The sequence below is a fragment of the Athalia rosae genome, chromosome 3 (assembly GCF_917208135.1).
Source record: "Athalia rosae chromosome 3, iyAthRosa1.1, whole genome shotgun sequence".
Classification (NCBI taxonomy): domain Eukaryota; kingdom Metazoa; phylum Arthropoda; class Insecta; order Hymenoptera; family Athaliidae; genus Athalia; species Athalia rosae.
The window spans coordinates 23,179,939-23,207,462 of NC_064028.1; the positions used below are offsets into that span (position 1 = coordinate 23,179,939).

The following is a 27,524-nucleotide window of genomic DNA, read 5'->3' on the forward strand; positions in this document are numbered from 1 at the left end:
AAACACACTTGACTACGGGAATGGAATTTCGTATTACCGCTTCCGTAGATCGTGAGAATTTTTTTTTTTTTGTTTCAATTTTAGAACGCTGCAGGACTGTCTCGGAATTGTTTGTCGTTTCTCATCGGTGTAGTGAGTAAAATCGATCGGCCGAGTTTAATGGAGTCGAGATTTTAAAGTATAGTTTTCAACTTGCTCGTTCTTTTTTTTTTTTTCTTTCTCTCTCTCTCTCGAGGGGTACGTACCTACTTCCTTCGAGCGACGAGAAAAAAAAAGAGGGAGTTTTTTATTTTATTCACGACTCTTGATCTTGTCAATATCGGGAATTGCGTTCGGAGCAAACTTTGTCAGACACGATTTACACAAGTTTCACCGTCAACAACTCCTCGAACTTTTTGAACGCCAACCTTTTCTCCCGCTTCGGACTACACTCGATCGAATCCGGCCAACAGAAATTTTCCGTCCTCCTCACAAATATGTGTACGTACGTACTCGAGAGAGAAAAGTTTTACTGCAGATTCGTAATCGATTGCAGGAATTTAATATCGCGCACTAGTACGGTACGTACTGAGGCAAAATTATGTTCTTCGAAAAATTGTCTCTCAAAATTAATCATTACGCGATTTTAATAATTCGCGGGAATTCACCTCCTTCGTTGCGAGAACCTCAAGCGATTGGTTTCCCATTTCCCCCCCCCCCCCCCCCCCCCCTGAGATTATCGCGGCAAATGGGTTCTCGGTCAAGTATAGGTATATATAGGGGTGGCAGTACGATGATTGACCTATTGTATTAACCCCTTGGCTGTGGAGCGTTTGAATAATGATGCTGTTTGATCTATTATACGAGATGCATTGTCGAAGTTGAGCGGATCTGACCGCTGAACCATATCGCTAACGAATCTCATTAATCTTACGTATACCGCGCGTACCTTATGTACCGCGGCTATTTCTCACCCACGTAAAATCTATTCCAACATTCGCAGTTATCCAGACACCCAATTATCTATGGAAGTTGGATAAATTCGTTACCGGTCTACGTATCGTACTGACAAAATGAAATTGCGATACGCCACGTTTTACGGTCTACGTATACGTATAACGCGTCCGTATAATTCGCGCGATAAATTGTAGAACTTTAAAATTAATCACCCCTTCCATCTCTTACGCCGGGTTCGAATTCTAGAAGCCGCGGAACTCGACTCACGCTGCAGCTTCGAGAATTTTATACCGAACTAGTTACGAACCCTCCGTTAGTTGAAATTTAATCTGGTATAATAGGAGCGGAAAACAAAAAAAAAAATTGAAAAAAAATAAAAAAAAAAAAAGGAAAATTTAGAACGCGTGTTGGAGTTTAGTTCGCAGAACTTGCGAGGCGTGTTGAACATTCTATTACACGTGTACAACGCGGTATGCATGCGTACATATACCGTACCAACTGTATCGTTAATCCATGCGAACAAATTGATGTTTCAACCGACGTTACGCCCAGGTATTGTTATATTTGTGGTCACGACCATCGCGGCGTACGAGGCCATACGGTTATGCACGAGGGGGTTTAAGTAATCGCGTTAAATTATACGATTCGAAATTAATAGCAAATATCCCGTGCCTCAAAATTACGGCACAATTTTCCGTCGAAAGTATAATCAACCCGATGTCACGGGTATACAACACTACCCGTTGTAATTATGCGACGTGTGGTTAACGCCGAGGATAAATGATTTAAAATACAATATTCGTTGTAATTAACCGTCAAATTTACCGGCGCAAGCAAACGGGGGAAAGGGAGAGAGAAAAAGAGGAAGATATTCGCTCGGTCGATACCCATTCGTGAGATATTCGTATTTCCGTCTGTCGAACTCTTTGGAAATATTTCTTCTTCCCTGGTTCCAGCACGCCCCGATTTCCCTTAATCTTTTACCCTTGACTTTCGAGCTTGTATTATGAATCCGGACGTCGCTACGAAAGCTGCCGCAAACCACAAAGGGGTGTTTGGAAAATTCTATCGGGGTGGTTTTCGGGTTGGAAAGTGAAAAATGAAAATATCTTCGGAAATACACACGGAAGGTGGAACGTTTATCCAGAAAGCGGACATTCTTTCTATCTTTCATTTACGGGTTTTCTGATATCGCCACACGCTCTTGTGTTAAAGTCTTTCTTTTTCCAAGCAGGTTCCTTTGTCAAAAGACGAAATTCTGAGAGTTATTTTCCTTTTTTTGTTTTATTTTTGTTACTTCCAGAAAATTTCACTATCCCGGCGGTTTTCAACGGTAAGCCTCTCCATTTTATTTTCTCGAGATGTGCGAAGATGGCGAGATACAAAGGGATTCAGTTGAAGAAATACGTTTCCCTATTCTCTTTGCACTTTCATCAAGCAATTACGTCGGTGGGAAGGGCCCCCCGTGTTACCTAAGGTTATGCGCCACACACGACGCAAAAGCAGTCCCACGTGTATGCGACTCAAAAACATGGAACAAAGCATCTTGAAAAGCTCAAAGAAGCACGTAGCCTAGTGATTTGGACCGCACGCGAAAGCTTCGCTGCTGCATGTATTGCCAAGATTATTGGAATCTCTTTGCTCTCACAATGGTATTTCCAACGGAATGAATATCCGAGTTGCAGGCAAATGAAAGTCGTTCCATGCGCGGACTACTTTGCATATTTCAGATGAAATGTGAGGAGAACGAAATACGTAAACGTGCAACTTCATCCCGAAGAAAAATAAGAAAAAAATCGAACAGATTGAATTTCGGTCGAGGTCGAAAGTAAATTTCCGTTATACACGTGTCTGGATTCCTCGCTTTTCTGTTTGAAAATAAAATCGCATTCTATGGTGCCATGAGCCACATTTTTCATCTTCCATTTTCTTCCAGATGAATATTCCACTTACCTGCAGCGTCCGGAACCCGAAGAACTCCGTGCGCGTCGTTAGTTCCGTCGACTTTTAAAAAAATTATTCGTTCGAACCAATCAGACCGGTCGGGATGATCGATTCGATTAGACAGGTAGGTAAACGAATGAGCTATAAATAAAAAATTACATCAAAGTTGTTAGATGATGTAAAAAAGAGGAGCAACGAAGATGTAAATTCCTCTGTAAGTTTTTATCGTCACCAAAAATCCACCTTGATTTACGTGATCGTTTATTGACACATCTGTGAAAAAAGTAAATGAAAATTTCGACCATTCGTCGAATTGATAAAATTACAGGTTCAATTTTATTTTCATGGTTGGGGATGATTCGTGTGAAAAATTTTTCGCAGATCGGTACACCTATATATACATGTATAGTCTCGTAGAACAAAAGGTAATTATTTTTTTCTCTTTAATACGGATGCGTATATCAAAATCTGACAATAGAATTCATATAACACTCGCACATTTCATTTGGCAACCAACGAACGAATTTTCATTTGGAATGGGTCGTGAACGCGAATCGTTCTCAAATATCGCAGCTTCTGTTTTCCTTTCGTTGGTACAGCGTGATATTTAATGTGATTTTTATTCAACACATCAATAACATCCAACATCTTACGATCTATCCTATATCACAATGTTTGATAAAATATTGAAAACTTCAATCAATAATATGTTTTTGCCAACGGTAAATTATCGACAGATACTTCATATGAAATTTTCTCTCTTTTTTTTTTTAAATCTTCAATCATTACGCAATCTCGATATTATTACACCTATGTATATACGTATACGCGTATACGAATTTTAGTTAATTTTTTGAATACGTGATTCAAATATCATTACAATTATTATGTTACTTTTTTTTTTTCGTTATTATTTACAAAACGTACCCACTACTCGTTGTCCGCTAATTAGGAGTACCTCGTTACCTTATAACCTATTTAATTCTTTATTATCTCGAAATTTTCAAATTATGCGTACGTTATTCAAACGATCGTTTAATTAGATGTATCATAATTACAGACACTATAATTTGGTTCGTAAGAGTCTCGTTAATTATATATGACAATTATTTAATCCGCGTTAGAAGTTACACCACGTGATTTGACGATCAACGGCAAAGCGATCTACGCTAGATCAATTCTCCTTTCTTTCTCTAATTACACACATCCGTTCGTTGAAAAATTTTCAGCCGAAGAAATCTTCGATATTGCACTTCTGTCGATCGAGTGATTCACATTTTTCTTTCTATTTTTTTATCAATTCAATTTTATTTACATTATTCACAAAATTCAGGCGTCTTCAACGCGACTTCAAGACTACACTCAAGTGCTATTGACGGATAATATTTTTTTTGCCACGTTCCGAGTCGATTAAATTTTACCAGAAACTGCGCAAGTTTTCGTACCCCAAAACGACCTTACCTGATCTACCCACTGCACTGGAGAATCGACACAGCTGCGCAGTTAATGTCTAGTTTGAAAAAAACAGAACGGACTACCGGATTCCGTTGCGTTTCAAATATATCTACAGACACTTGACAACGTTATTTGGTTCGTTTCAATAATTAATTGAAATTTTATAGACTAGTGACGTGTGGTTCATAATTCACGTCTCCTTCTTTTTTCAATCTTAATATTTTTCTTCTCTTTTGTTCAATAGGTATCCGAGTGATATGTACAATATTGTGCATTTATTTACAGAGCTTCTCTAGTTACTATATAATTTCATCGTAAAAGGCATTCCCCTGCTCGTAGGAATGGCCGATCGAATCGTGAATATTCATTTTTTTCAATTAGGTTTTTTTCCCCCGTATAAAAAGATAGTGAAATTTACATTCGAGTCACAGACTAAACTTGCACCAAATTGATCACATGGAACGATATTATCCACGTAGCGCAATATCTTCGCCTCTTCTGAAATGTCTACCGATTTCAGGCTTCTGCCGAAATGCAGACACCGTAGATTCGGACAGATTATAAAACACTCTGATCACTAAAAATGAAATAATTGAGGACTCACTTTGCCTGATTTTTTGGTGAACAGGGCAGTATTTTTCTCGTTGGACTGCTGATCTTCTTTACTATTTTAAAAAATTGACCATAGAAATGCGACTACCGGAAGCAGAGTGGCTGCCATTTTGTCACCGCTGCCATGATGCATCGCAGCTGGGTGTTCTTCTGAAACAAATTCCACGCTATAGTCTCACCCTTACGTACAAGTATGATTTTGCATCCATCTGACGAAACACGGGAAACATTGAAGAAAAACAAAATCGGTTAACAACTCTCTACTTTTTAATTATCCAGTTGAAAAATCTGTTTCTGATTTCCATTACCACCGTAGACGATAGTTCTACGAAACCAGTCGACTCCGTATGCTTCGCGGACAACAGCTTATCGAAGATATTTCGTGCAATTGTAAAGCTTGACCAGAACAAACAGGAATAGGTGGTCCGGGTCAGATGGGGCTTGATTTTGTTCTCATTCACCGCGACCCAACAGCCAAAGTGCCAGCGGGACTCGTAGTCCTATTGAGAGATAATTTGGCGCCTCGATCCTACGACCGAAATGTTTGCGAGGACGATTTCCATTCGGTATAATAATGAAGACTCGGGTAGCTGTTCACGGCAGCAGCGCGAAATTAGTTTATGTCTGAGTAATAACGGGCGTCCCTACAGTTTACCACGATGATGAGCCCCGTATCAATGTAGGACCCCGAACTGAACATTGTTTTTTCGTTACGCACACGGAGTGCAATGATAATAGAATGGGACGTCAACCTTGCGGTAGTTGCGCGTTCCGTAATCGCTTTACAATCGGAGATCCGAATTTCGTAAAATTTTCACCCGCTAAAGAGCAAAGTTATTTCTTGAACAATGGCCGTTCGTATTTACGGTGAAAGATTCGTCATAACCGAGGCACGAAAACTCATACCGGTTCATATTACGTCACGGTCTGTTAGCGGCGTTACAGTGGCACGGTTAATTTACATTTTAATTCGTCAAAACTTGCAGCTTGAAATGCCGAGGGGTAGCAACGGTCCTCATTTCGGGTCGTTCGTTAGCCTGTCTGTTCAGCATTATGAAACCCCTGAGGGTTCTCCTTTCCGGCATCATTATTTCGAAACATGGTGTTGAGTAGAATAAGAGAATCGATGGCATTGTTCGAAACGGGATCCGATAGTTCCCGCGGAGTGAAATGTACGATAATTTTCAATCGAAGACAAAAAATACCGGAAGGCTGCGATGACGGTTGAAAAAAAAAAAAAAAAAAAACATTTCGACGAATGACGACGCGAAGACGTATATTTCGACGAATAAATTTCGTCAACGCAATATTGCCGGTTGTTTGATTAACGACGGTGGCGTTAGCGCGCCCCAAATTTATGAGAAAACGAATACGTTGATTTTATTTCACCGCAGGTATTCGGAGTTCCGAAAAATTCGATCTGTGCCGGATACCGCGAGTTTTTTTTTTCCCCCCGTTTTTCGTTTTCCTATTCCCAACAATCTATCCGTATAGATTGACAGAAAAAAACACCGCCCGTTAACAAGCCGAAATGTTTGTCCATTCGAACAAAACGAAATTTTTCAAAACTCGAGTTGCGCGTACAAAAACTCGGTATAGAATTGATCGGGAATTATATTCCAAACAATGCATGCCTGTGGATATTGTGCTTCGGATTGAATTTCCATATTTCCGTATATCGCGAGGCGATATTCTTACCGTTCAAAATGTGGACCCTGACGTTGGTAGGATTAGCGTTGCTGGGTGAACACGTATAAAGACCGGAGTCGTTCAGGATTGCCTTCTGGATAAGAAGACGACTGGAAGTCACTGGGCCTTTTTCCGTTACCAGGCTGATCCCCCCTCTCGGTGAGTCAAAGTTAATCGCCTGTGGGCAACGAGAAAAGGAAAATTTTAGCATACGCTCAATCATCTGGATCTCTATACTCTACGCGCGCTCTACGCGCGACGCTGCAACCCCTAAAAGACGTATTCCGTCGAGTCAACCGAAAAAAAAAGAAACAAAAATCGCTGAACCCCCGCGCATTTAAAGTTCAGAAAAACTTGTTGTTAGTCGTGTAAGTAGCCCGAAGCTCTTTCGATTAGCCGTTGTTCAAATTTTTTTTCTTTACCTATCCTTTACATTTCACGTTTCATACCGCATTGGAATATTTCGTATTTAAAATCTGAATGCCGTGTAATTGCTCTTTCGCCGTTTTACAAATCACGTCCCACTTGTCTGTACTACGTATGGAAAATTGAACATGAATAAAAATTTACATAAAATTTTTCGAATCATATTAAAGCCTGCCAATTGTTGATTTATTCAAAATGTTTCTGACTCTGAGGTAAAATTGCGTGAACTTTATTATTCCGTTTAAAACGGGCAAAAAAAAAAAAAAAGGAAAAAAAGAAAAAATCTCATAAACATGTTACGAAAATTAAAGTCTCAACTTTAAGTTACTTGTATAATTTAGTTCGATGCTATGAGGTGTGGCTATGTGGGTTGAAACAAAATAAAAGCACGCAAAGTTTGTTAAACTTTCTCCGGAATTTTAATTCATTTCTGTCAGGTACCCTAGCTCCGACCGAGAAAAAGAGAAAGAAAGAGAAGAGAAAAAGAGAAAGCAATAAAGAATTTTACATTGTGGGAACATATTTTTAAACTACTAACTCACGATAAAAAAGTTGAAAGGAAAAGAACGAAAAAAAAATAAATAAAAAATAATATGTATCGTGCAACTCGGAACATCCGTAAATTGGAAGCGAATGTAAATCTATCACCAGACCCGTACCTACGCGTGTGCTTAGTTCAACACACATGCTATACATATTTATGTAGATCCACAAAGTGAGGCGACGGCCATAAATCCATGAATTACCTCGCGGTTGTGGCTCCAGATCATAGTCGGTGGTGGTTCCGGAGCAAATTTAACGTGACACGTAAGGTTAATGGTGCTTCCCTTATTGATAAAGAGATCAGGTCCTCCAATGATCTCGGTGATTGGCTCTGAAATGAAAATAGAATGAAATATTCTTGATTAATTCATCCGTGGATCACGCACGGCCGGAGTCTAGAAATGTCGGCTGATTTCAATTCCGGTTTAGGAACGTCTAACGTATTCGAAGAAAATAGCCCGATGCTTTTCCCGGCGGCGCGGGCGGTATGGGTTCTTTATCTTTCCACTTGTCGCTTTTTACTTGTTTTCAGCCGTTACTCAACCAGCGTGAACTCGCGAGTCAACTTGAGTTATCTGTACGCGGTATTCGTTTCGCGAGCCTTTATGCTCCCCTACTAAACTCTCCAGAGAAACAAACAATAGTCTACGTTTATCGCGTCAACTTGACGGATTTCACCCGAAAACTTTACCTTTAACCCCGCATCTCCCAAACCTCCGGTGGAAACGACGATTATAGACACCGGCGCTCGGATTTTTCAATGTCAACCTCAAACGTAGGATAAATTTACTGTACAGATATGCGAACACCCCTTCGTGACCTCGGCGGAAATCGTCAAATAGATATGCCCCGTAACGTCGACCTGCCGGTACGTCATTCGCTATGCTATTCTGTCATCATTTATCGTCCAATCTAAAAATTCCAACTGAAGAACCCCGCCTCGATGCTGTACGGAAATTCAAGACTGCATGGCGCAAGAAACCGTATTGGCATTTTTCCGAAAAATCAATCATATTGATGGAAAGTCGGAAGAACCGAAAAACACGAACGTTCGTAGATTTACTGGACATGAGTAAATCGAGCTTATCCTGAAGCATTTCAGAATTATTTCTCATGAAATTGGAAGAGTATTTTCTTGAAGTTTTCGTCACCGATGGTTGGCGTTGAATTAGGCCACTCGGTTGTGAAACTCTTTGCTTTGTTATCGGGAAATAGTTGGTCGGGTAGGTCCGTAACGTACTCCGGATCGTGGTTGGAATGAAGAAGCGGTTTACCAGAGACGCTGTATGCCAGGAAGAGCTAATATTTCACTGGGTAAGGTACGTGGCGTGAACATTTTTGAAAGTCCAATCGCGCACGTGGTTTCCGGGTCAACTCCCCCTCCCCCCTCCCCGAACATGTTCGAACTATATTTTTCACGACGATCGTTATCGATGGATGCGACACGTGTACACCGTGAATATTCATTCCATGTACATTTCGCGATCCCAGCCCGCGCTAAGTTTCTCGTCCAACTCGAACCGCATGTTTTTTGAATAGTCCCGAATAATTTTTCAACCGACGAACAGCGTCATCCGTTGTTCGCAAGAAATCACGTGTGCAAATTTCGCAGTGCCGCGAAGACATCACGTATTTTGAATGTATCAAAGCCCGGACAATATCCTTCCAATACGTAGCATGCAAACGTGACCACATCAGTTAGTCTGGAGTATAACATATCTCAAAACCGTAGATAAGACGCAGCGAGGCTGCGACTGTAGCTCCAGCGGGAGATGAGGGATGTAGGAGGTCACCCGGGACATATGAAGGCCAAATAGGGTGCAGAGGAGCACATATACAACGTTCAGTGGGCCCAAGAGGATGACATTAGCTACGGGCGTATGAACGGCTGTGAACCAGCCGTATAACCCAACGCATTTACTACTACATACGATATTATATGTATGTAGGTAGGTATCGCCAGCGGATATACATGTATAAAGTATTATAGGGGGGTGGGGGCGGGGGTGGGGGGTGGAGGTCCGTAGGACGAGAAGGTGGGTTGAGGGATAAATCGAGAGTGTAACTGGGAAGTACGAGGCACATATGTTACGCTTCATATCGCCAGGGTCCTCGCCAACGCCGGTTGGCCCTCTCGGTTCGTCTATTCCTGGGCGTAACCAGGATAGGGAATGAGCATTCCTTGGTCGATAATAACCTTCCGTTCGCGCCATTACCGATCGAAATTAATTACAGCCAAATGTGCTCTCGGGTACGATTCTGTTCTGGGTGGGTCTGGCGTAGGGTACCCTATCTACTTCTGGGTACGTCCTATTTCGAATGGTACTGCCTTCTACTATAAAGGGACTCTAGAAACTGCTGAACAAGAGTCGTTACCACAAAGGACTACGGCAAAGTAGGTACCCTCACTCTAATGTACAACGTTGTAACATCGGACCTGGAGTTTTCAGGAAATAACAAAAAGAAGAAACGAAAGAAGAAACACGATGATTCACCAGGTGCACACCGCCCGAGTTACCCCCGTTTGGTTTCAGGTAGTTGGAAATTTAATCGGCTACAACGAATGAAAAGATCTCTTTCTCGAGTGGAACCGTGAATTCATTTTTGACATGAACGGGACGATCGGAGCGCGCTGGATATTTTATTGTTAGAGACAACGGGGCGAACAGATATTTTCTATCTGACCGTAGAATCGTCGGTATCAATTCCTCTATTTTGGATAAAATGACCGGAACGATCTTGGCTGTAAGCCAAAACGAGAAACCAGTGTGCGCCGTATTGAACCGATGTACGTTTAATTTAAAGCTCTACTAGCTTTAATCTTCAACCATTTGGAAATACATTGGCACCGGCGGTCCGCCGATATTTATCACGCGTCATCCATCATCGGAACGTACCGCAAACTGCGGTATTTTAAAAACAAAGATTATCAAAATTGTAAATTCGTTGAATCATAGATCGTCAATTACACAGGACCTGAAACAACGTCCAATTATTTCCGGTCTTGTCCTAGATTTGTTTCATTATGTCGGTTAAAACCGAGGACATACAACACCCGTACCTACGTCCGATCTTGATATCGCTGTTTTCATTATGTCCACAAAAAATTTTGGTGACTTTTTGCGAGTGTGCAAAGATCATATTTCAGAACGGGCGGCGCTACGATTCTTGGGTCCCGAACACTTGCGGGTATCTCTTGTTTTCCTCACTATGGACTGAAGCGAGCGACTTTAAAGCCTGTGGTGACGTAATACGGTGGTAAGGGTTGACGAAGGAAAGGGTTTGGCTTGCAGCAAAATTCGACCGTACCATACCTTACAAGAAGTTTATGGACCCGCAGTACCTCGGTACCTCGGATGACCTGGTTTACGACGAATTCCCAACGGTTCTGAGCATCCCTATTCTCGATTACACTTCGTTCACCAATTTTGCATCGGAAAAATCCGAACGTGAATAGAAATGCGAAATACGTCGGAAGTTTTCACCAGAAAAGGAACGCTACATCCACGTTGATTCGGCTGTGACGAACGAGGAATACCCCCTTGAATTTTTTCAATTTTTTGGGCAAAAATAAAGTATTTAAAAAATGAATTGTATGACATTTTTCTTACGTATTTTGACCTCAGAAATCCGAATCTGAAAGAAAAATTGATCTATCTCCGAAATTTAGCGAGTTATCGCCAATTTTCAGCTTTTTGGGGTCAAAACTACAAAATTTATTTTCTAGTCTATCTCAATGTAATTTGGGCTCAGGAATCCGAATCCAAAAGACAAATTGATCTATCTGTGAAAATGACCGAGTTATCCTCATTTTTTTGCATTTTTTGGTACAAATTTGAGGATATCTCGAAGGGAAAAAATCGTAGCTCAATTTGGACAACGGATTCGTCTTCCTGAGGTCAAAATACATAAGAAAAGTGCCATACGATCAATTTTAAAAAATAAAAATTTTTGGCCAAAATTTGAAAAAATCGTAAGGGGTACCCCTTGGAAAAATCTCAAATTTTGGCCAAAAATTTTTATTTTTTGAAATTGATCGTATGGCACTTTTCTTATGTATTTTGACCTCAGGAACACGAATCCGTTGTCCAAATTGAGCTACGATTTTTTCCCTTCGAGATATTCTCAAATTTATGCCAAAAAATGCGAAAAAATGAGAATTACTCGGTCATTTTTGAAGATAGATCAATTTTCCTTTCGGATTCGGATTCCTGAGCTCAAATTACATCAAAATAGAATAAAAAATCAATTTTTTATTTTTGACCCCAAAAAGCTGAAAATTGGCGATAACTCGGTAAATTTTGGAGATAGATCATTTTTTCTTTCAGATTCGGATTCCTGAGGTCAAAATACGTAAGAAAAGCATGTTAAACTCAATTAAAACAATGATTCATTTTTTGCTAAAAAATCGAATTTTTTTTTGGCTTTTCAAGGGTGATCTCACGTATAATCAGCTCAGGAATCCAAATCTGAAAGCCAAAATCATCTACTCACGCAATCGATCGAGTAATCATCAATTATTCGCTGTTGGCAGCAGAAAAATTAAAACACATCGATTGGCTTTAGTGGTAGACCCATTTTGATTTCGCAAGTTATGCATGGGTTGAAATATTCGAATTTCTCGGTCTACTAGGGGGCCCGAGCTTTGCAGGTAGCCAGCAGCGTAGCGCTTTGTTGTGAGACGTCACCTTCGGGGCTGAGCAGAGGTCACGGCCCACAACAAACCGCGCGCCCGTGGCTACGCTGACTCCAGCAAAGCTCGAGCTCCCTCGTAGACCGAGAAATTCGAATATTTTGACTCATGCATGAATTGGCTTGGAAAATTTCCAAATTTTGAGCAAAAAATGAAGTATTCGACAAATTAGGATACTTTTCTAACGTGTTTTGACCCCAAGAACACGAATCTGTTGGTCAAATTGAGCTACGAATTTTTCCCATCGAGATAACTGAATTTTTCTGCTCTGAAAAGTGAAAAATTGGCGATAATTCGATCAATTCCATAGATAGACCAATTTAACTGATAAATTCGAATGTCCGACATCACAACACACAAGAATAGCATATATTAAAAAATATTTTCCTCTACCACAAAATCGAAAACAATCCAAGGGGCGACGGAGTTTTTACGTCACAAAAAGCTCATTCGGTTCGCGTAATACCTGGAGCGCATCGACTGACCCTCGTATAATATTATGCTCACGCAACTGTTTGATTTTGATAAGCGAATATCAGTTAACAAATGTAAGCTGTATCCGTCGGAATTATAGAGCGCTTTAAATTCATTTTCCCAATCAGAGAATCGCAGCTATTTCTGTATTCATAAGTTCATCTAACGTTTAGTAGAAAACGAAGAAGACGTGGCAGGCAACTGCTACCAATTCTAGCAAAAGGCGAGACAGAAAAAGGAAACGAATGAAAAGGCAAAAGCGAACGAAATCAAGAGATGGAAAGAAAAAGAAGCGGAGGTTCAACGAGCTTTCTTATGCGTAGCATCATTAGCTTCGAGATAATTGGCTTCGCCCGTGACTTGCGTTATCAAAACGCGGCCTGGTCTTTGATGTCGTTGTAATCCACCACGAAGTCTCGATTGACTGGATTGATGAAAGACTTGCAAATTTCGTATTCCACCCAGTTCACCTTGTGGTTAGAGTAACCCCGACTCCCTCCGTTTTCCTTTCTGCGGGAAACCAATCTTCGACGGTAGAACACCTACCTTCAACATTTGAATAGCCACCACAATGTGAGAAATTTCACGAATTATGGCCAGCTATTACTCCTTTCTCGATACCACTGATATCTACGGTCCGTTTAATTTTTATCCATATCCAATATTCTCACCCAATCTTATGCACGTTGCACAAAATTTTGTACGATACATGATTGAGAAATTCTGTGATCAACAACCGGTCGATTTTCAAATGATTGCTGGGTAATCACGTAACGCGTTGGCACGGTGCCTTTTTTCCAAGTTCGACTTAAAAGCCGTATGCATGCAACTAATTTCAACTTTCCACCTATCTTGCTGACCTCAATGGATGTTATTGTTATTGACTTACATGGAAAATGGCTAGCTCGTTGACTTGGAAGACCACAGATATTTGGCTTCCTCGCCAAAAACAGTCCGCTACACCGCATGCTTTTACAAAAAAAAAAAAAAAAGGACATGCAGTTTTAATTCTTCGTCGCGAGTGTAAAAAGTGACTCTCCCTATTGTAACTAATTTTTTTTTCTTCTTTTTTCCAAAGCATACCCATGACAACCGGAAGCGAAAATCGCATCATCTAACTGAATCGAGTCACTTCAGACGATGATGCTTCAAAACTGCAATTTGCTCATTTTATTAGGGAACCCGCGATGGACGGGCGGGAAGAGTCGACGGAACGGCATTCGCTCGATATTTTTTTTTTTTTTTTATCTCCAGTACGCGCCGCGATGTAATTTATATAACAAGTAACGGATACTGCCAAGTACTAGAACTGACGACCATTCAGGGGAAAGAAATTTAACTGGAATGTCGCAATTTTTATCCCATTAAGTGGATCGTTTGGCGTTGGAATAGCCGGAACGCCGGCCACTACGTAGAAGCGTGTAGTACGGAGTCTTTCTGCCGGAGTTTACATGAAACTCCCCTTAAATTGTCCGATAAGGTTTCCAGATACCGATGAAGCAGTGCGCTCCACATTGTTCCGGCATTGTTACAGCGTTATTCACATTAAATACGGTTACGTGAAAATTGGGAGGCAGCTTTTACCCGTCCGCGAGGAGAAGCGACCGTCCTCGTTAAACGCGAACTCGTAACTATACGCTCGCTACACACTCCTACCGATTTATCAATCTGAGTGCTGCCGCATTTACGACGACCGGGACAAAGTGAATCGGATAAACTGCAACGCAGTTCGTTGCTCGCATTTATGATGAAACGCCATAATGAGCTCGGCACACGTTGACGTCAGGGATATCAGGGCATCGTGCCGATCGATAATCAGGCTGATTGCGACGAAGCATCGGCGAGCGAATCGAATGTCAAAATTGCGGTAAAATTAGTCCGTACGGACGTTGATTTTTTACAGTATAATCGCTACTCACCAACAACGGATAAGTAGACCGGATGACCCATGGGCGGTGTAGTCGATATTTGACATTCGTATAGGCCGGAATCCTTCCGTTGAGGATATCGAATTCGGAGAGTCCATTCTTCGGAATGCGGTGAATGGAGTGCCTCGAATCTTTGATCACTCGTATACGTGTACCGACCAACGGTCAGCAGATGAATGTCCCTGTGACGAACCCAAGATACCTGAAAAATCCATGAATCGGATGTCGGATTGATTCACACGGTTAATTGGGCGATCGGCAGACGTGGCGTGGACTGAAATCTCGTCGAATCGAGTAAAACATCATCCAGAGTTCAAGGTTTCATTCACTGATGAAATTTCCGTAATCAGAATTCTCCACATTATATGAAACATAGAAATCAAAAAGTAATTTCTTGCCAGGTTGATTAAGGTTCTTTTTGAGCACGGCTGAATGTGAGCGGGCTCACCCTATTTCCGAATCGACATCAGAGGGCAAGTATGAAGTATGAGATAATTTGAGAAGCTTGCAGAAAACATTTTGTAATTACACGAAGTGGATGATTACTTAAACTTTTTCAGCTAATGTAAAAGAAATGAAAAAGCTACCTCTAATTTTCGGTCGGAATGAATTAAGTTTCAAACAATTAATTCCACCCGTTCAGTCGTTCTGCTCAAAGTCTTTTCAAACGAAACTTTGTCGGTAAGAGTTAGGGAGTTCAATGTGCAAAGCTTTCAGCCAACAATTCTGGAAATGCCATTAGCGTTTGATGCGGTGGACTCAGAATTTTGTTACCCCACTAAACTAGATACTTCGCACAACCGTATACGACACAAACCGCATTAGTTTTGCGTACATGTTTGAACTCTATGGTAAATCCATACCAGCGCGTACTCGCATATGAATTTACAGCTGCAAACCGATTGCATCATCTCGAGATTAAGTCGAGACCGGGGAATGTAGAATTCGGTACAAGCTCGCTCGTAGCCAACTTCCGAATTTTGTTCATTTACTCAGCGGTAGGTATCCATTTAACGTCTACGAATACCTTGCTCATTTCGAAATGGTTTACACTGAAATTTCCCAGTTGCTCGACGCGAGCAGCAACGAATGCATCGGGAAGCTCTACCCGTTTGCCGCAATGATCATCGAAAATGAGAAATAATTTGTTTAGCGTAATGTTAACGAGGATGTTAAGTTTCTTCAATTTCGGAGGATCGCGAATGCGTTGGAAGGATTCCTTATTAAATCCTTAATTTTATTCATAATGTTAGACTGGAAGTGAATTTATCAGGAAAATACATTTTACCTAACGTACGTGTGGCTGAGGTTCGTATAAACGGGAGCCCTGCTTTGCATACAAATGAGCTTTTGGATTAAAACTGTGCTTGTACTTGGTTCTACGACCTCGGTGGAGAAAAAGACGTTCATCCTCCGGTATTTATGAACTGTCGTAAAACCTTCCTGATGTGTTTAGCATGCATTTCATTTTTCCGCTCCAAATGTAATACCTAAGCTCCTACGTACGACCAGTTGATGTACACGGTGCATATAATTTTTTTGCGTCCATTCAAAAATTTAACAAAATCTCGAACAGTTCTCAAATAAGAATCAGCTGCACCGCAATCCTGCTCATCCTCACATCCAAAGGTTACTCACGCTATCACACGGGCAAACTTGGCTGGAGCTGTTACTTTGTTCTCGGCCTTGTTAATTACTTACAACAGAATTACTATTTCAACACGTTGATCACGTAATCGTTAACGCCGCGAAACAAAGCTCTGATATTAGCCCGCATTGTTGTGGGAACCGAGTTCCAGAGTCACTGGGTCAAACGTGATCGGACGTAATCCGAGTATTTAGGGATGAAACTCGATGTACTCATATTTACATACTATACTGTAGATGAAGTTTTGCGAGAAAGATTGGCGATTGTCGATAGTCTTGACAACGGTTGGAAATGAAGTGTAGCATTCGGTGCTACTGTGCAGGGTGTAACGTAGCTTGGGAAACGATCCTTTGGTTCACCATTGTGAAAGCGAGACGATTATTTCAGTTATCCAATTACAACCCTCCCCTCGGCAGATCCAGAGTGAAAGTTCATGCTCATTAGCGAGGGCAATGATAGAGGAAGGATGCAGAGATAGCGTCAGTCTAAAGTGCGATTAAGAACTTATAAATCCAACTTTGACTCCGTTGGATATTTCAACTTATTCCATAACAGTTGGTATGCGATTATCTCATTATCACTTCCGAATTTAGAGTTTCAACGTTATTTCACTGAGATAACCAACGGAGTTATTTGAATTAAAAAACGAACGACTCACCGTCCGGTTCCCCAGGTTTTTCACCTTGCAGACCAGGTGAACCGTCTTTCCGACGAGTCCTGTGATGTTCGAGTGTACCGTTGTATCGAAATACGGTCCTGTTCCCGGGGTTGGCCACTCCTCCAGAAAATCCGTCCTAAATCTCCTCGATCCGAAGGTCATTCCTCCTGTGAATTTGTGAGAAAACATTTTTTTTTTTTTTTTTTTTTTCATATTCGAAGACCCAAGAGGATTAAGGTTTTACAAAACTTCTGTGGAAATTCTATCCGTGAAATCGCAACATTCGAATTTCGTTATTCGTGTTTCTCACGAGCCATAACTCGAACAGTTCGCAAAATTGCAAGGACAGTTCAGCTTTAAGCTGAACCTCCGACTCCTAGGAAACCATGAATTCCTTAAACTTGGTAGCAGAATTTTGTGCGCCCTATTTTTCAATCCAGCATTCGCCAGCATCTCGGGCATGTCACGCATGTGAAATGAAAAAATGAATAAAAGAAATAGAATAAAATCATAGGTGTAATGTATCCAGAACCGTTGGGGTCACAGGTCAGAGTTTTCGAAGTGATAGTCGCTCTCGAGTCTTCGCTGTAATACCGTGTCATGTATAATCCAACCAACCGCACCATACATCATTCGCTATAAGCTCACGTCGTAGACTTTGGCAAGAAACAATAGATTCGTACTTGATACGGAATGAAAAGTAATCTGCTTATCGTGCATAAGTCGAGTTCGAGGAAGGCAAGACTACTTCGCATTTCAAAATCGGAGATTATTATTTCAGGAGAAAAAAAAGGGCGACGAAGCAATTCACCTCGTTATTACAAAGCTGCTTTACAATGACGAGGGCGCGGAGTAGGGGGTTGAAAAATATACACGTAAAATTTCACTTGTTGTTTCTAGCATCGAGAGAGGGTATACGCTCGGGTGGATTTGTTCCTTCCATTTTTCGTCACGTTTTCAAACAGTGAAACATCTTTGTTAGCCCGGTGACTTATTCAGTGCGTCGGAAACTCTCCGTAAACAAAGGGGATGGTTTTACAGCGACAGCGAGATCAACTCCGGCGGGGTAGTAAAATTCAACTCACGGTAGTTTCGCTAACTAACCGATTTACACCGTAGGTCCCCGAGGTCGTGTGACGAGAGGTACGAAGAATCGCATTATATTTTGCGCGAAGGAGAAAAAAAGCTCGATACGCTCTACGTTCTGACAGAAGACTACAACGCGATATGGATCGAGTTACGTTTCACCTGAAAAAGATGAGTTGAGCTCGGCGATTTCGGGCCTCCGCTAACCTTGGAAGTTACTGGGAACAGAAGTGAGAGAGAAAAAAAAAGAAATGAAAGAATCCATGCGGCGGAAGGAAAGTTGGAGGAAGAAGAGCCGTGAAAAAAAGACGACATGCTGCAATTTACGATTTATATTCTGCACGTTCGCGCCTCCCTCTTTGAACAGCTTGTCATAGAGGAGAGATTTTCATCTTTTACCCGATCCGTGCGTCACTTCAAATATGGTGGCTCATGGCGAAAGAAGGGTTGAGGTGGGTAAAATAGAAATTGTCGCTTGCAGCAGTCGTCGACCGGTTTTTGCTTTTTTTTTTTCAACCTCTTTCTTTTTTGGGGAACGTTTTGCATGCGTGGACCGACGACATCGAGGATCGTACGGAGGTAGGAGATCGAGTAGGGGAGAGAGGTTTGAAGAATCATTATTCTCAGACTCCTCGAGTCGCGGAACGCGCGGTTCTTCTTTACTTCGAAGAATATATTTTGTTTTTTTTTTCGTAAGGTCATTCCATCACGGTGAACATGGAAAAGACGTGAAATTTCGCCGATTTTTTAAAATCAGAGAGATATCAAATATTTTTCCGCACATACCGTATCTTACTCGTTCTTGTTCTTCATCAAGTTCTCAGCGATCCGAGTCAAATTAGTACCTCGCTTTCTCCAAATTGTCTAATTTAAATACCTTTGTAGAGAAAGACGTGCAAAAAGTAACGGCAATGATTGTACATTGTGAACATTCCATTCCATAGAAAATTTGAAGCTGCACATCTGCCAAAGAGCAATCGCGCGTCTTAATATTTAATAAAAACGACCGGAGAGGTTTCTAATTAAAAATTCCACGCTCAATCATTAATAGACATCATTAATATATGGAAGCGCATGAAATGTAATAAAAGAACGTCTGCATTATTCAGACACGGTAATACCAAAGGTTACCACGGTGAATCGACGGTGACTTTGAAAAAGAAAAACTTTTGCGAATCCAATTACAATTTTTTCTTCTCACCGTGAAAGATCGCCTTTTCAATACGCTCTGCAACCTTGACCTTGTTATGACCAAGTTCCAATTGAATTGATCATAAAAAAAAAAAGAAAAAAACTGTACAATATAAACTAAAAAAAAATAGGAACTTCCGATTACATGTGACACTTCATCGGGGTGCTTGAATAATTGATCGAACACGTTGTCAACGAACGAGATAAGGCCTGTATTGCGCATGAGTTGAAAAGGAAAAAAAACATGCGCCCCAGTCGTACAATTTACGAGGATGTTCGCTCTGTTACTCCAAATGAAAAGTCCCTGAGGGTAGATAACGTGATAACTGACGGATTAACTTATCGATGTGATCCAAATTTTCGATCTCTCTTTCGCGGAGATTCATCCCCTTCAATTTTGAACACATGTAATGTTGATTTTTTTTTTTTCACCAAATATGGTGAGAAGTACGTACGGAGTCATTTCGATCGGGATGATCATGACTGGTAGTTTATACGGCTTGTCACAGGGAGTTCGGAACGCAGGGATTTTATCGGCACAACTTTCGCTGTAAGGAAGAAAAGAAAGAAACACGAAAGTAAAGTTTTCTTGGGAAGGCTCAGCGCCGAGTCTGTGTCAAAAAGCGATTCTGAATTTAGCTTTATTCGCGGTAACTTTTTTGCGAGATTTTTAGGGTGGCTGTATTGTGGGGAGCCCCAAAACTCAGTGTTCGGCACTTTTCACATTTTTTACGGCGCTCAGTCCGGGCAGGGGGGAGCGACCGGGGCCACCTTAAGCCCCGCGATGGTTCACTCTAATTCCAAGTTTCTCGGCAGAGTGAAATAAACGGATACTGTCCGATAGTTCCATTTCCTTTTAACTCACCTATGTGGTTTGGAGATTTTCTACTGTGAGCAAAACTGTCTTAATGGAGTCGTTTAAGACGGGGGATTCAACGGATTTCTGTTACTTTTCTTTCTCCGTCGTAGCCCGCTTCTCTTGTACGACGGTATAAACTCGTTCGGATTTAACCCACTTTTCCCAAGTCACTTGAAAACTTCAGCGCGCTTCTCAAATAATTTCATTCCCTTTCCAGCGCAGGTGTGGATCGGTAAGTAAGTAGCCTCTTTAGTTGCGGAACTGAGCTTCGATTCGACATCGAAACTCGTAGATTCCCTCAAAATTCATCCTTAGCCGAGCCCAAAATCACGCCGAGGTGTCTGATTTCTTTCTAATTTCGCACTCGCGAAAACCAACAAATGAAGACCGCGAACACAAGACGTAATGATCGCAACCCTAGCGGTCTGCACATTCGGACATATGGGCGTGACAGGGAACGATAGGGTGGATAGATCGAACACCGGGGAGGAATTCGCCAAACTACTCGAAACCCCAAATCTACCTTACACGTTACACCGAGGACGATGGAGATAGTGATCAGAAGGTGGCCGAATCGAAGGTACGAGAATCGGTGTAAGGTTGGTCGAGCGGTCCAGAAGAAGGATCCGAGATCGTCGTGGTGGAATGTTTTTTTTTTTTTTTTTCATCCAAAGCACGTCATCGGCTACGCGATCTTTTCTCTAGGTTTTGCGTGAAAAAATATTATCGGAATAAATTCCCGTGATTGATGGGGTTTTCTTTCCACGTGGTAATACGCCCTGACGTGTCGTCAGTTAAGGAACAAAATCGAAACGCGTTACGCAGCCTGAGGCTGACTTGACTGTGGTTTGGAGATAGCAAACAAACGCCCCGACTCCGGTAGCTTTTTAGCGATAATATCTTTCAGCTTTTCGGTTCAAAGGAAGCTCTCGTTTTCAGTCGGACTACGAAATAACGTGACTCGCGCGGAACGCGGTTCGAATTTAAGAAAATGTCGGTTGAAAATATCACACATTCACGCGTTGCGAATGGATGAAAATAATTACGAATTGAACAGGTAATGGCCACTCAAGTGTGAAATGAAAGCTTTGCCGCATATTCCGAATTTCACTTTTCTCCCGGGTGGACGTATATACATATATATAATAGCGGAGCTGGATGGAAGTTTCGTTTATAACTTCGTAAGCCTTCTGGGAAACTTATGCTAAAGTTTGTAAACTATAACACCCTGTACCCTATAGCCTCGTCTCATCGGAGGAACTGGGCTTCTGCCTCGATAGAACGTTTTCTTGATAAAAAGAACCTAATTGGCAACTGAACGTCGCGGAGTTCGCGAAGCTAGCGTGAAATTTCTCTTTTTTCCCCATAGTTTGCCAAGTTTGACCAATCAGCGGCAGAGCTGGAATCAGGCGAAATAGCTGAGTAAAATATGATCACCTTCGTATACGCTCGATTGTACATTTCTACTACAAAGGACACGGAATACTCCAATGACACTTTCCCGCTAGCTTTCGCTATTCCGCGTACCATGTTTCAAGTTTCACCGATCTGTTGCCGCCTACGAGAGAAATATACGAGCATCTCTTAGGATACGTGTGTTCTATTTGAGTTTCAATTCTCCTGCAATAAAACAGCACACACGGAAATTCATGAGAAGTCGTAAAGTGCCGTATTCATCCATCCGTTTACCATCGCGATCCGCGAAACTATTTCCGTTATTGTTTCCGCGCGTACCTGCATGCACGCGCGGAAACCAGAGGAATCAATCACCCGACTTTTTTAATGTGATTGAAATCGCGGGTTCGGGGAGGAAAAACAGCGCTCCAACTTCACGCGTTGCAGTCTCCGATTTGCTTCGCGGTGTTCGATATCTCCCGGTATATCGTGCGACACGGTGCGACCGAATGCCGTGACGGCTTGCCCTCCGGTAATTGATAGGGTGAGTCTTGATTGGATCCTAATAATGTCAAGGGTGCAATTAAATTTGATACCAGCGCTTTGTGCACTTAATCTTTGTACACTTAATCGTTCGTTATTTTTGAGCATTTGTCATTGTTATATTTTTTTTTCTTGCACTTTTCTGTTCGAGATCGAATTTTTTCACGTACCTGCTATCAATGTTCCTTGATCAACTTTACGCTGAACGCGTAGGATGAAAACGTTATGCAAATTAGATGGGTTTTCTCATCACGTATAGAAGCTCGGACTGATTTTGTTCGCGTGAAATCTCTTTAATCAACAGAAAATGAATTTATTATTTCGCGAGGAGACTCTTCGAACGAAAAGGAAAAACGGGAGAAAGAAGACGTAATTATGTGAAAACGAAGGTGCAAAAAGGAGCTTCGTCACGGTAGATTTTCATCAGAATTGGCGAAGGGTGGGCAGCCCTCAGGGGGACCGTCGAACTCACTTCTGTTCCGGAAGCTGCTGCAAGGCTCCGTTAAATCAACCCTCCGACTTTGATATCGCGTGCGTTACGATAGCAACACCGAGAAACAACCGCTTGCAATGGCCTATTATTAACGAATTATCGACCAATAGATGTAAATAGGTATGCGCATAGTTTTAGCGCGAATAAAAAGTTTCCCAAAGCGATTACGTGAAAATGATGATATAAAAAATCATGACTCGTTATTATTTACGACTATTCGCCGCTCGGTGTATAAGTTGAATGGGGTAGAGTCAACCGTTCAGCATTTTGTGATTCTGGTTGTTCTTCATGCACGCGTACGTTCGGCGAAGAGCGATCTAACCGAACACGAGTTGATGTATTCACTTTTTTTTCGTACTGATCTCGTCATCAATTTCTGCTCTTATCTCGACAACCCGTCATGTTTTTTATGTTCAAAAGTCAAAGGATATCATTTGTAATCCAGACAACCGACGTCATAATTTTAGGGTGAGTCACTTTCGTGATGGATTTGCAAAGACTGGAAGCAAACACAACGTCACTCTCTCGAGTATTAAATTGTCGGTTTTTGCCAAGTAGCCTTTCCTCATCGACCAACTATACTTCATATCACGTACTAATTACACGGCGACGTCATTCGTAAAAATCCACCGTCGATAAGATACACTGTATTCGTATATTCGAAAATACATCGACGATATAGTCGATCTGATCGATTTGAAATTTTTGAATATCAAACCGGTAAAACCAGTTGAACGAAAAGTCGAGCCGAGCACGTACATTTGTTAAGCTTTACCTACTGAAATGTCGTCTCGCTCGTTACGATCATTGACGTCTAGAAGAAATGCAGGCAGCACACTTCTTCGCACAGAGTGTCCAATTTGGTGTTACACGCCTCTGGCGACGAAGCGAGCGAGATGATGGGATCCGCCCTATCACTTACTCTGAAGTCTCGCCCCGGAGATTCTTCGTTTTCCACCCTGCCCGTCAGATGTACTTCGGACGGGGTTAGGGCGGAGGGGTGCCAATCCGCGAGGTCGCTTTGTTTCCCACAACAAAGGAAAACTTTAATTTCGCACGGAGCCAGATTGTTTTAATAATTTTCGCGCTCTGCTCGCCAGTGTTACGAGTCAGGGTTAAAAACGCGTATATCTTCACTCCGTGATTAACCGGATATTTTCCCCGACCTTCTCATTCTTCAGCGCCGTGAAATTAATTATCATTTTCAATCAACTAATTGAAATCACGTAAGAAACACCCGAATAATTGAACACCGGGGAACTGCAGCACTTTGGAAATCTTTCGGACATCCGTATTTCGGATCGTTATCCGACGTCATCCCTTTCCAATTTCCTTCATTTCCACCCCTGCGCGATAGTCCGGATCGAATCATTCTCGGTATTCAGAGTGCTCGATGCCAGGCGGACAACGGGGACGAGGATTAAGAGTTGCTCTACTGTAGATCCAACAGCTGGATGAACGAAAGACGAAGTTTGCGCGGCTTTAATCTTTCTCGAGAACAGATTCCTCCAAACAAACTAGATACACGTTTTGTATAACCCGACCCGTAAAAACCCAATTAGAGATTGTTGCGGTCGGTAAAAGTTGTCGAATGAAATTCGATACCTCTGTTTCAGATTACAGAATTGTTCACGTTTTGAAAAAATCTATCGAGAATATGGCGCGATAATTATCATCCGATGATTTCGCGGAATTTCTGGAGGAAGTTGAATCACAAAGTTATGAGAATTCCCGTCCAATTCATCCATTCCCACGAAGTGGAATTTCTAGTTTTTCTTCCCTCTACCCCCGTAACCTAACGCGTCTACATCCCCAGACAATTTCTTTTCCACTTGCCCCGAGTCATCCATATCGAGGAGTGTACAAAGGTTTCCGCCAAGTCGTCGCGAGAAAGAAGGTTCGAAACTCTAAATGGGTCCCACGGCGTCTACGCCGCAGTCTTCGCCAAATTAGATTTCCGCGCTTCCGCAATCACCTCTCCACCCTATCATATACGCAATCCACACAACCCCGCTCGCTACAATTCCAAAGAAAACTGCCAAACAACGGGGCTCCAGAAGGATGGACCCCATTCGCGAGTACCAACTTCGGCTTGAGTCGCTTAAGATTTTCCAGAGTTAATTAAGCACGCAACGCCAATTTCCGTATTGCCTCGAGATACCGCAGCTATTTCGGTACGCTGCGCTCGTTCGATTATTTTCAAATCCCTTCGTTATATCCCCAAAGAAATATCTTAGCTTGGAAAAGTTTGATACCTGCGCCCAAGGTGAGAAAATCACCGTTAATGAAATATTAAACTTTTGAAAATTTCTTCTACTTGAGCATATTTCTCATCAAATTTCTATCACGAAGTTTCTGAGAAATTTGACCATTCGAGTAAGAAATTGCATTTAATTAATCGCTCGATAAAATTTACACGCTCTTTTGCGGAATATTGGTTAATTTCTATCGAGTGTCGAAGCAACGAAGCAGTTTCGACGAATCAGCCGTCCATCGACTCTTGTACGACGCGCTCTTCTGGCTCACATCGGCTGACCGTGGAAGACTTCAATTACGCGGAGGAATATCTCGGCGAAATTCTGATTTGATTAGATAGTCAAGGAGTAACGAACCGGCGCAAAACACGCTCTACGGATATTCAACTATAACTTCGAAGCCGTTTGTAACGAGTTTATACAGACATTTTGCCACGATTTGTTTTATTGTTTAACTTCCAACATCTCCGACGAGGCGTAATTTATGAACTGCGACGAGGGATCCGAAGCATCGGAGCTTTACCGCCTCGAAATGGCGGTAGTGGACACTCTGGATTGACGACTCGAGCGATGTCTTTCCCCTCAAACGACGTCCACGTGGAATACAAATTGCAGCGATTCGATGAACCCGCGCTGGTCCAAAAGTCGGAAGAAGGAGCCCCACTCGAATCACTTGGGCTTCTCAAAATGTGAGCGTGTCGGGAATGATTCATAAAATGATGATCCTCCGTATGGTAAGATACCAACATAAAATCTCCTAGCTATTTCTTTCTACGGGGCGACGTATTCGTGACCAAAAATTTGCCCGAAAAACGATCGCCCGCCTCTCAAATTTCCAAGGCAATTTTTGCAAATCTCGCGAAGTCGAAAAATTCGGGATTACGTCGGAATACATCATCGATCGCATGGCACCGTGACGACGAAACAAAAAATTCTGTAAAAAAGTGAAAAGACTCCGTTCGAAAGCGCAGGTGCCGAAGTCATCGTTATTCTCTCGGTAGCGTAGATTCTTGAGAGAAGGAATAACAAACGTGACCAACCGTTACATAAACATAAACCGGGAAAGTTCAACAACTAATAATCATTGCGGGGATGCCAGAAACTTGGCGTACCTACAACGTGACGACGCAGACCAAAGAACTTTCGTAATTACGTATCAAACTTTCTCCGTCTGGACAAATGTGAGTATGAATAAATTAGGCCATCACGGCGAATTCGGAAGGCTTGAGTTTTTCAACTTTTCACGTTTCACCGCAGCTAAGTCGAATGATTGTTACACACGGACGATCCACGGATGCGTGGTGTACCACCGTTATACCTACGTGTGAAACGGGAAAATGTAGAAAACAATTTGCCACCTCGGATCTTCCTTCGCGGAGTAGTTTGATAAAACCTCGGTTCACCCCGCGACCATCGACGGTTCGCTGGAGATCTTGGGATCTGAAAACACTTGGCCAAATCCCGTGAGCAAATAACGTTTATCCATCAATGCCTTCAGCAGCCGCCGCACTCCACCGGTCGCGCCTTTTATTCGGGTAGGTGTACGAATACGTTCGGCTAGTGCCTATAGTTTAACGTGTTGGTTACCGAGTTGAAGTTGAAACGTAGATCGCAAAGCTCGCCGTGCTGATTGCTATTCAACATTCAACGTGGTCTGATTCGGCGTTTATTTGGCTGAGATTTTGACGTTAATGAGACCGAATGATAGATGCGCTCGGGATCCATCGGAAAGCCCCTCCTCCCCGCCTCCGCCGTCACCCCCATTGCATACACCGGTCCAAATATCATGCGCATATATAAATCAATCGCCAAGATTTGCTGAATGACCCATCTACCTACCTTGCTACCCTGTATCCCGGGATCTACCCTGCTACTCGCGATAACGCATTATGTACCACCGGAGGATCAATACCGAACCGACGATATTGCTATAGAATCAGCAACCAACAATAAGTTACAAGTGATATTGTTATAATTATGGCTCAGCGAACGCACGTCAGCAGCTTTCGCGAAAGAATTTTTATGCAATTTCAGTTCGGAACTCAAGCGGTTCACCAGCGGCGCGAATAATTTCTCCCGACGATCTTGTTGAAATTCCTTTTTTTTTGCTCACGGTAAAAATTGGCGAGATTTTTTAATTGAAACGTTCGAATCGGGAAAAACGCGAAAGAAGGGATGATCCAAACATCAGCAAATCCAGGTCGCTGATTCAACAAATAGTTGAAAACTGCGAAGTACTGTGTTTTCGCAAATTTCATTCACTATTCTATGGATTCGGTTTCGTCTTTTCTACTTTATGGCTACAGCGTATTGAATTACGTCGCCAGGAAACGAATATCTATGCAGATCTCGGTTATTTCGTCGCCCCAAAAAGTCTTTGAAACCTTCGGCCGTGTTGTTGATTTCGCAGTGCCGCAGTTCTTTAGACAAAATATGAGATGAACTTCCTCGTTCTTTTTTACCGCACCACTCGGATAGGAAAGAAATTGTTCAACTTTCATCCTATTGAAAACGCGATTCCCATTTCCATTAGATTTTAGTTTTGTTTTTTCTTCGTGGTTCCTCGTGGTTCCTCGCGATGATATCAACGCGATAAATTCGTTTTCCGTTCATCCATTTTTCAGAGCTTGCGAATGGTTCCTCTGTGTATCGTGCCAACGATTGGACTTATCGTATTGGTATATAGGTTCTAATCT

General features: G+C 42.0%; 1 protein-coding gene across 11 annotated transcripts in view; it reads right to left on the minus strand.

Moving 5' to 3' along the window:
• Window positions 1-3,123: 3,123 nt before the first annotated feature.
• Window positions 3,124-27,524, minus strand: part of LOC105686800 (zwei Ig domain protein zig-8-like) — a 208,303-nt gene continuing 183,902 nt past the window's right edge. For 10 of the 11 annotated variants that reach the window (XM_048653209.1, XM_048653213.1, XM_048653212.1 and 7 more), the window contains 5 exons: window positions 17,007-17,173; window positions 14,692-14,902; window positions 7,809-7,936; window positions 6,646-6,814; window positions 3,124-5,097 (listed from right to left, as the gene is read on the minus strand). In XM_048653209.1, coding sequence (XP_048509166.1) covers window positions 5,006-5,097; window positions 6,646-6,814; window positions 7,809-7,936; window positions 14,692-14,902; window positions 17,007-17,168 — 762 coding nt within the window. In that variant the 5' untranslated portion in view covers window positions 17,169-17,173 and the 3' untranslated portion in view covers window positions 3,124-5,005. The remainder of the gene's footprint in view (window positions 5,098-6,645; window positions 6,815-7,808; window positions 7,937-14,691; window positions 14,903-17,006; window positions 17,174-27,524) is intronic. The other variant, XM_048653207.1, reaches the window with a different exon arrangement.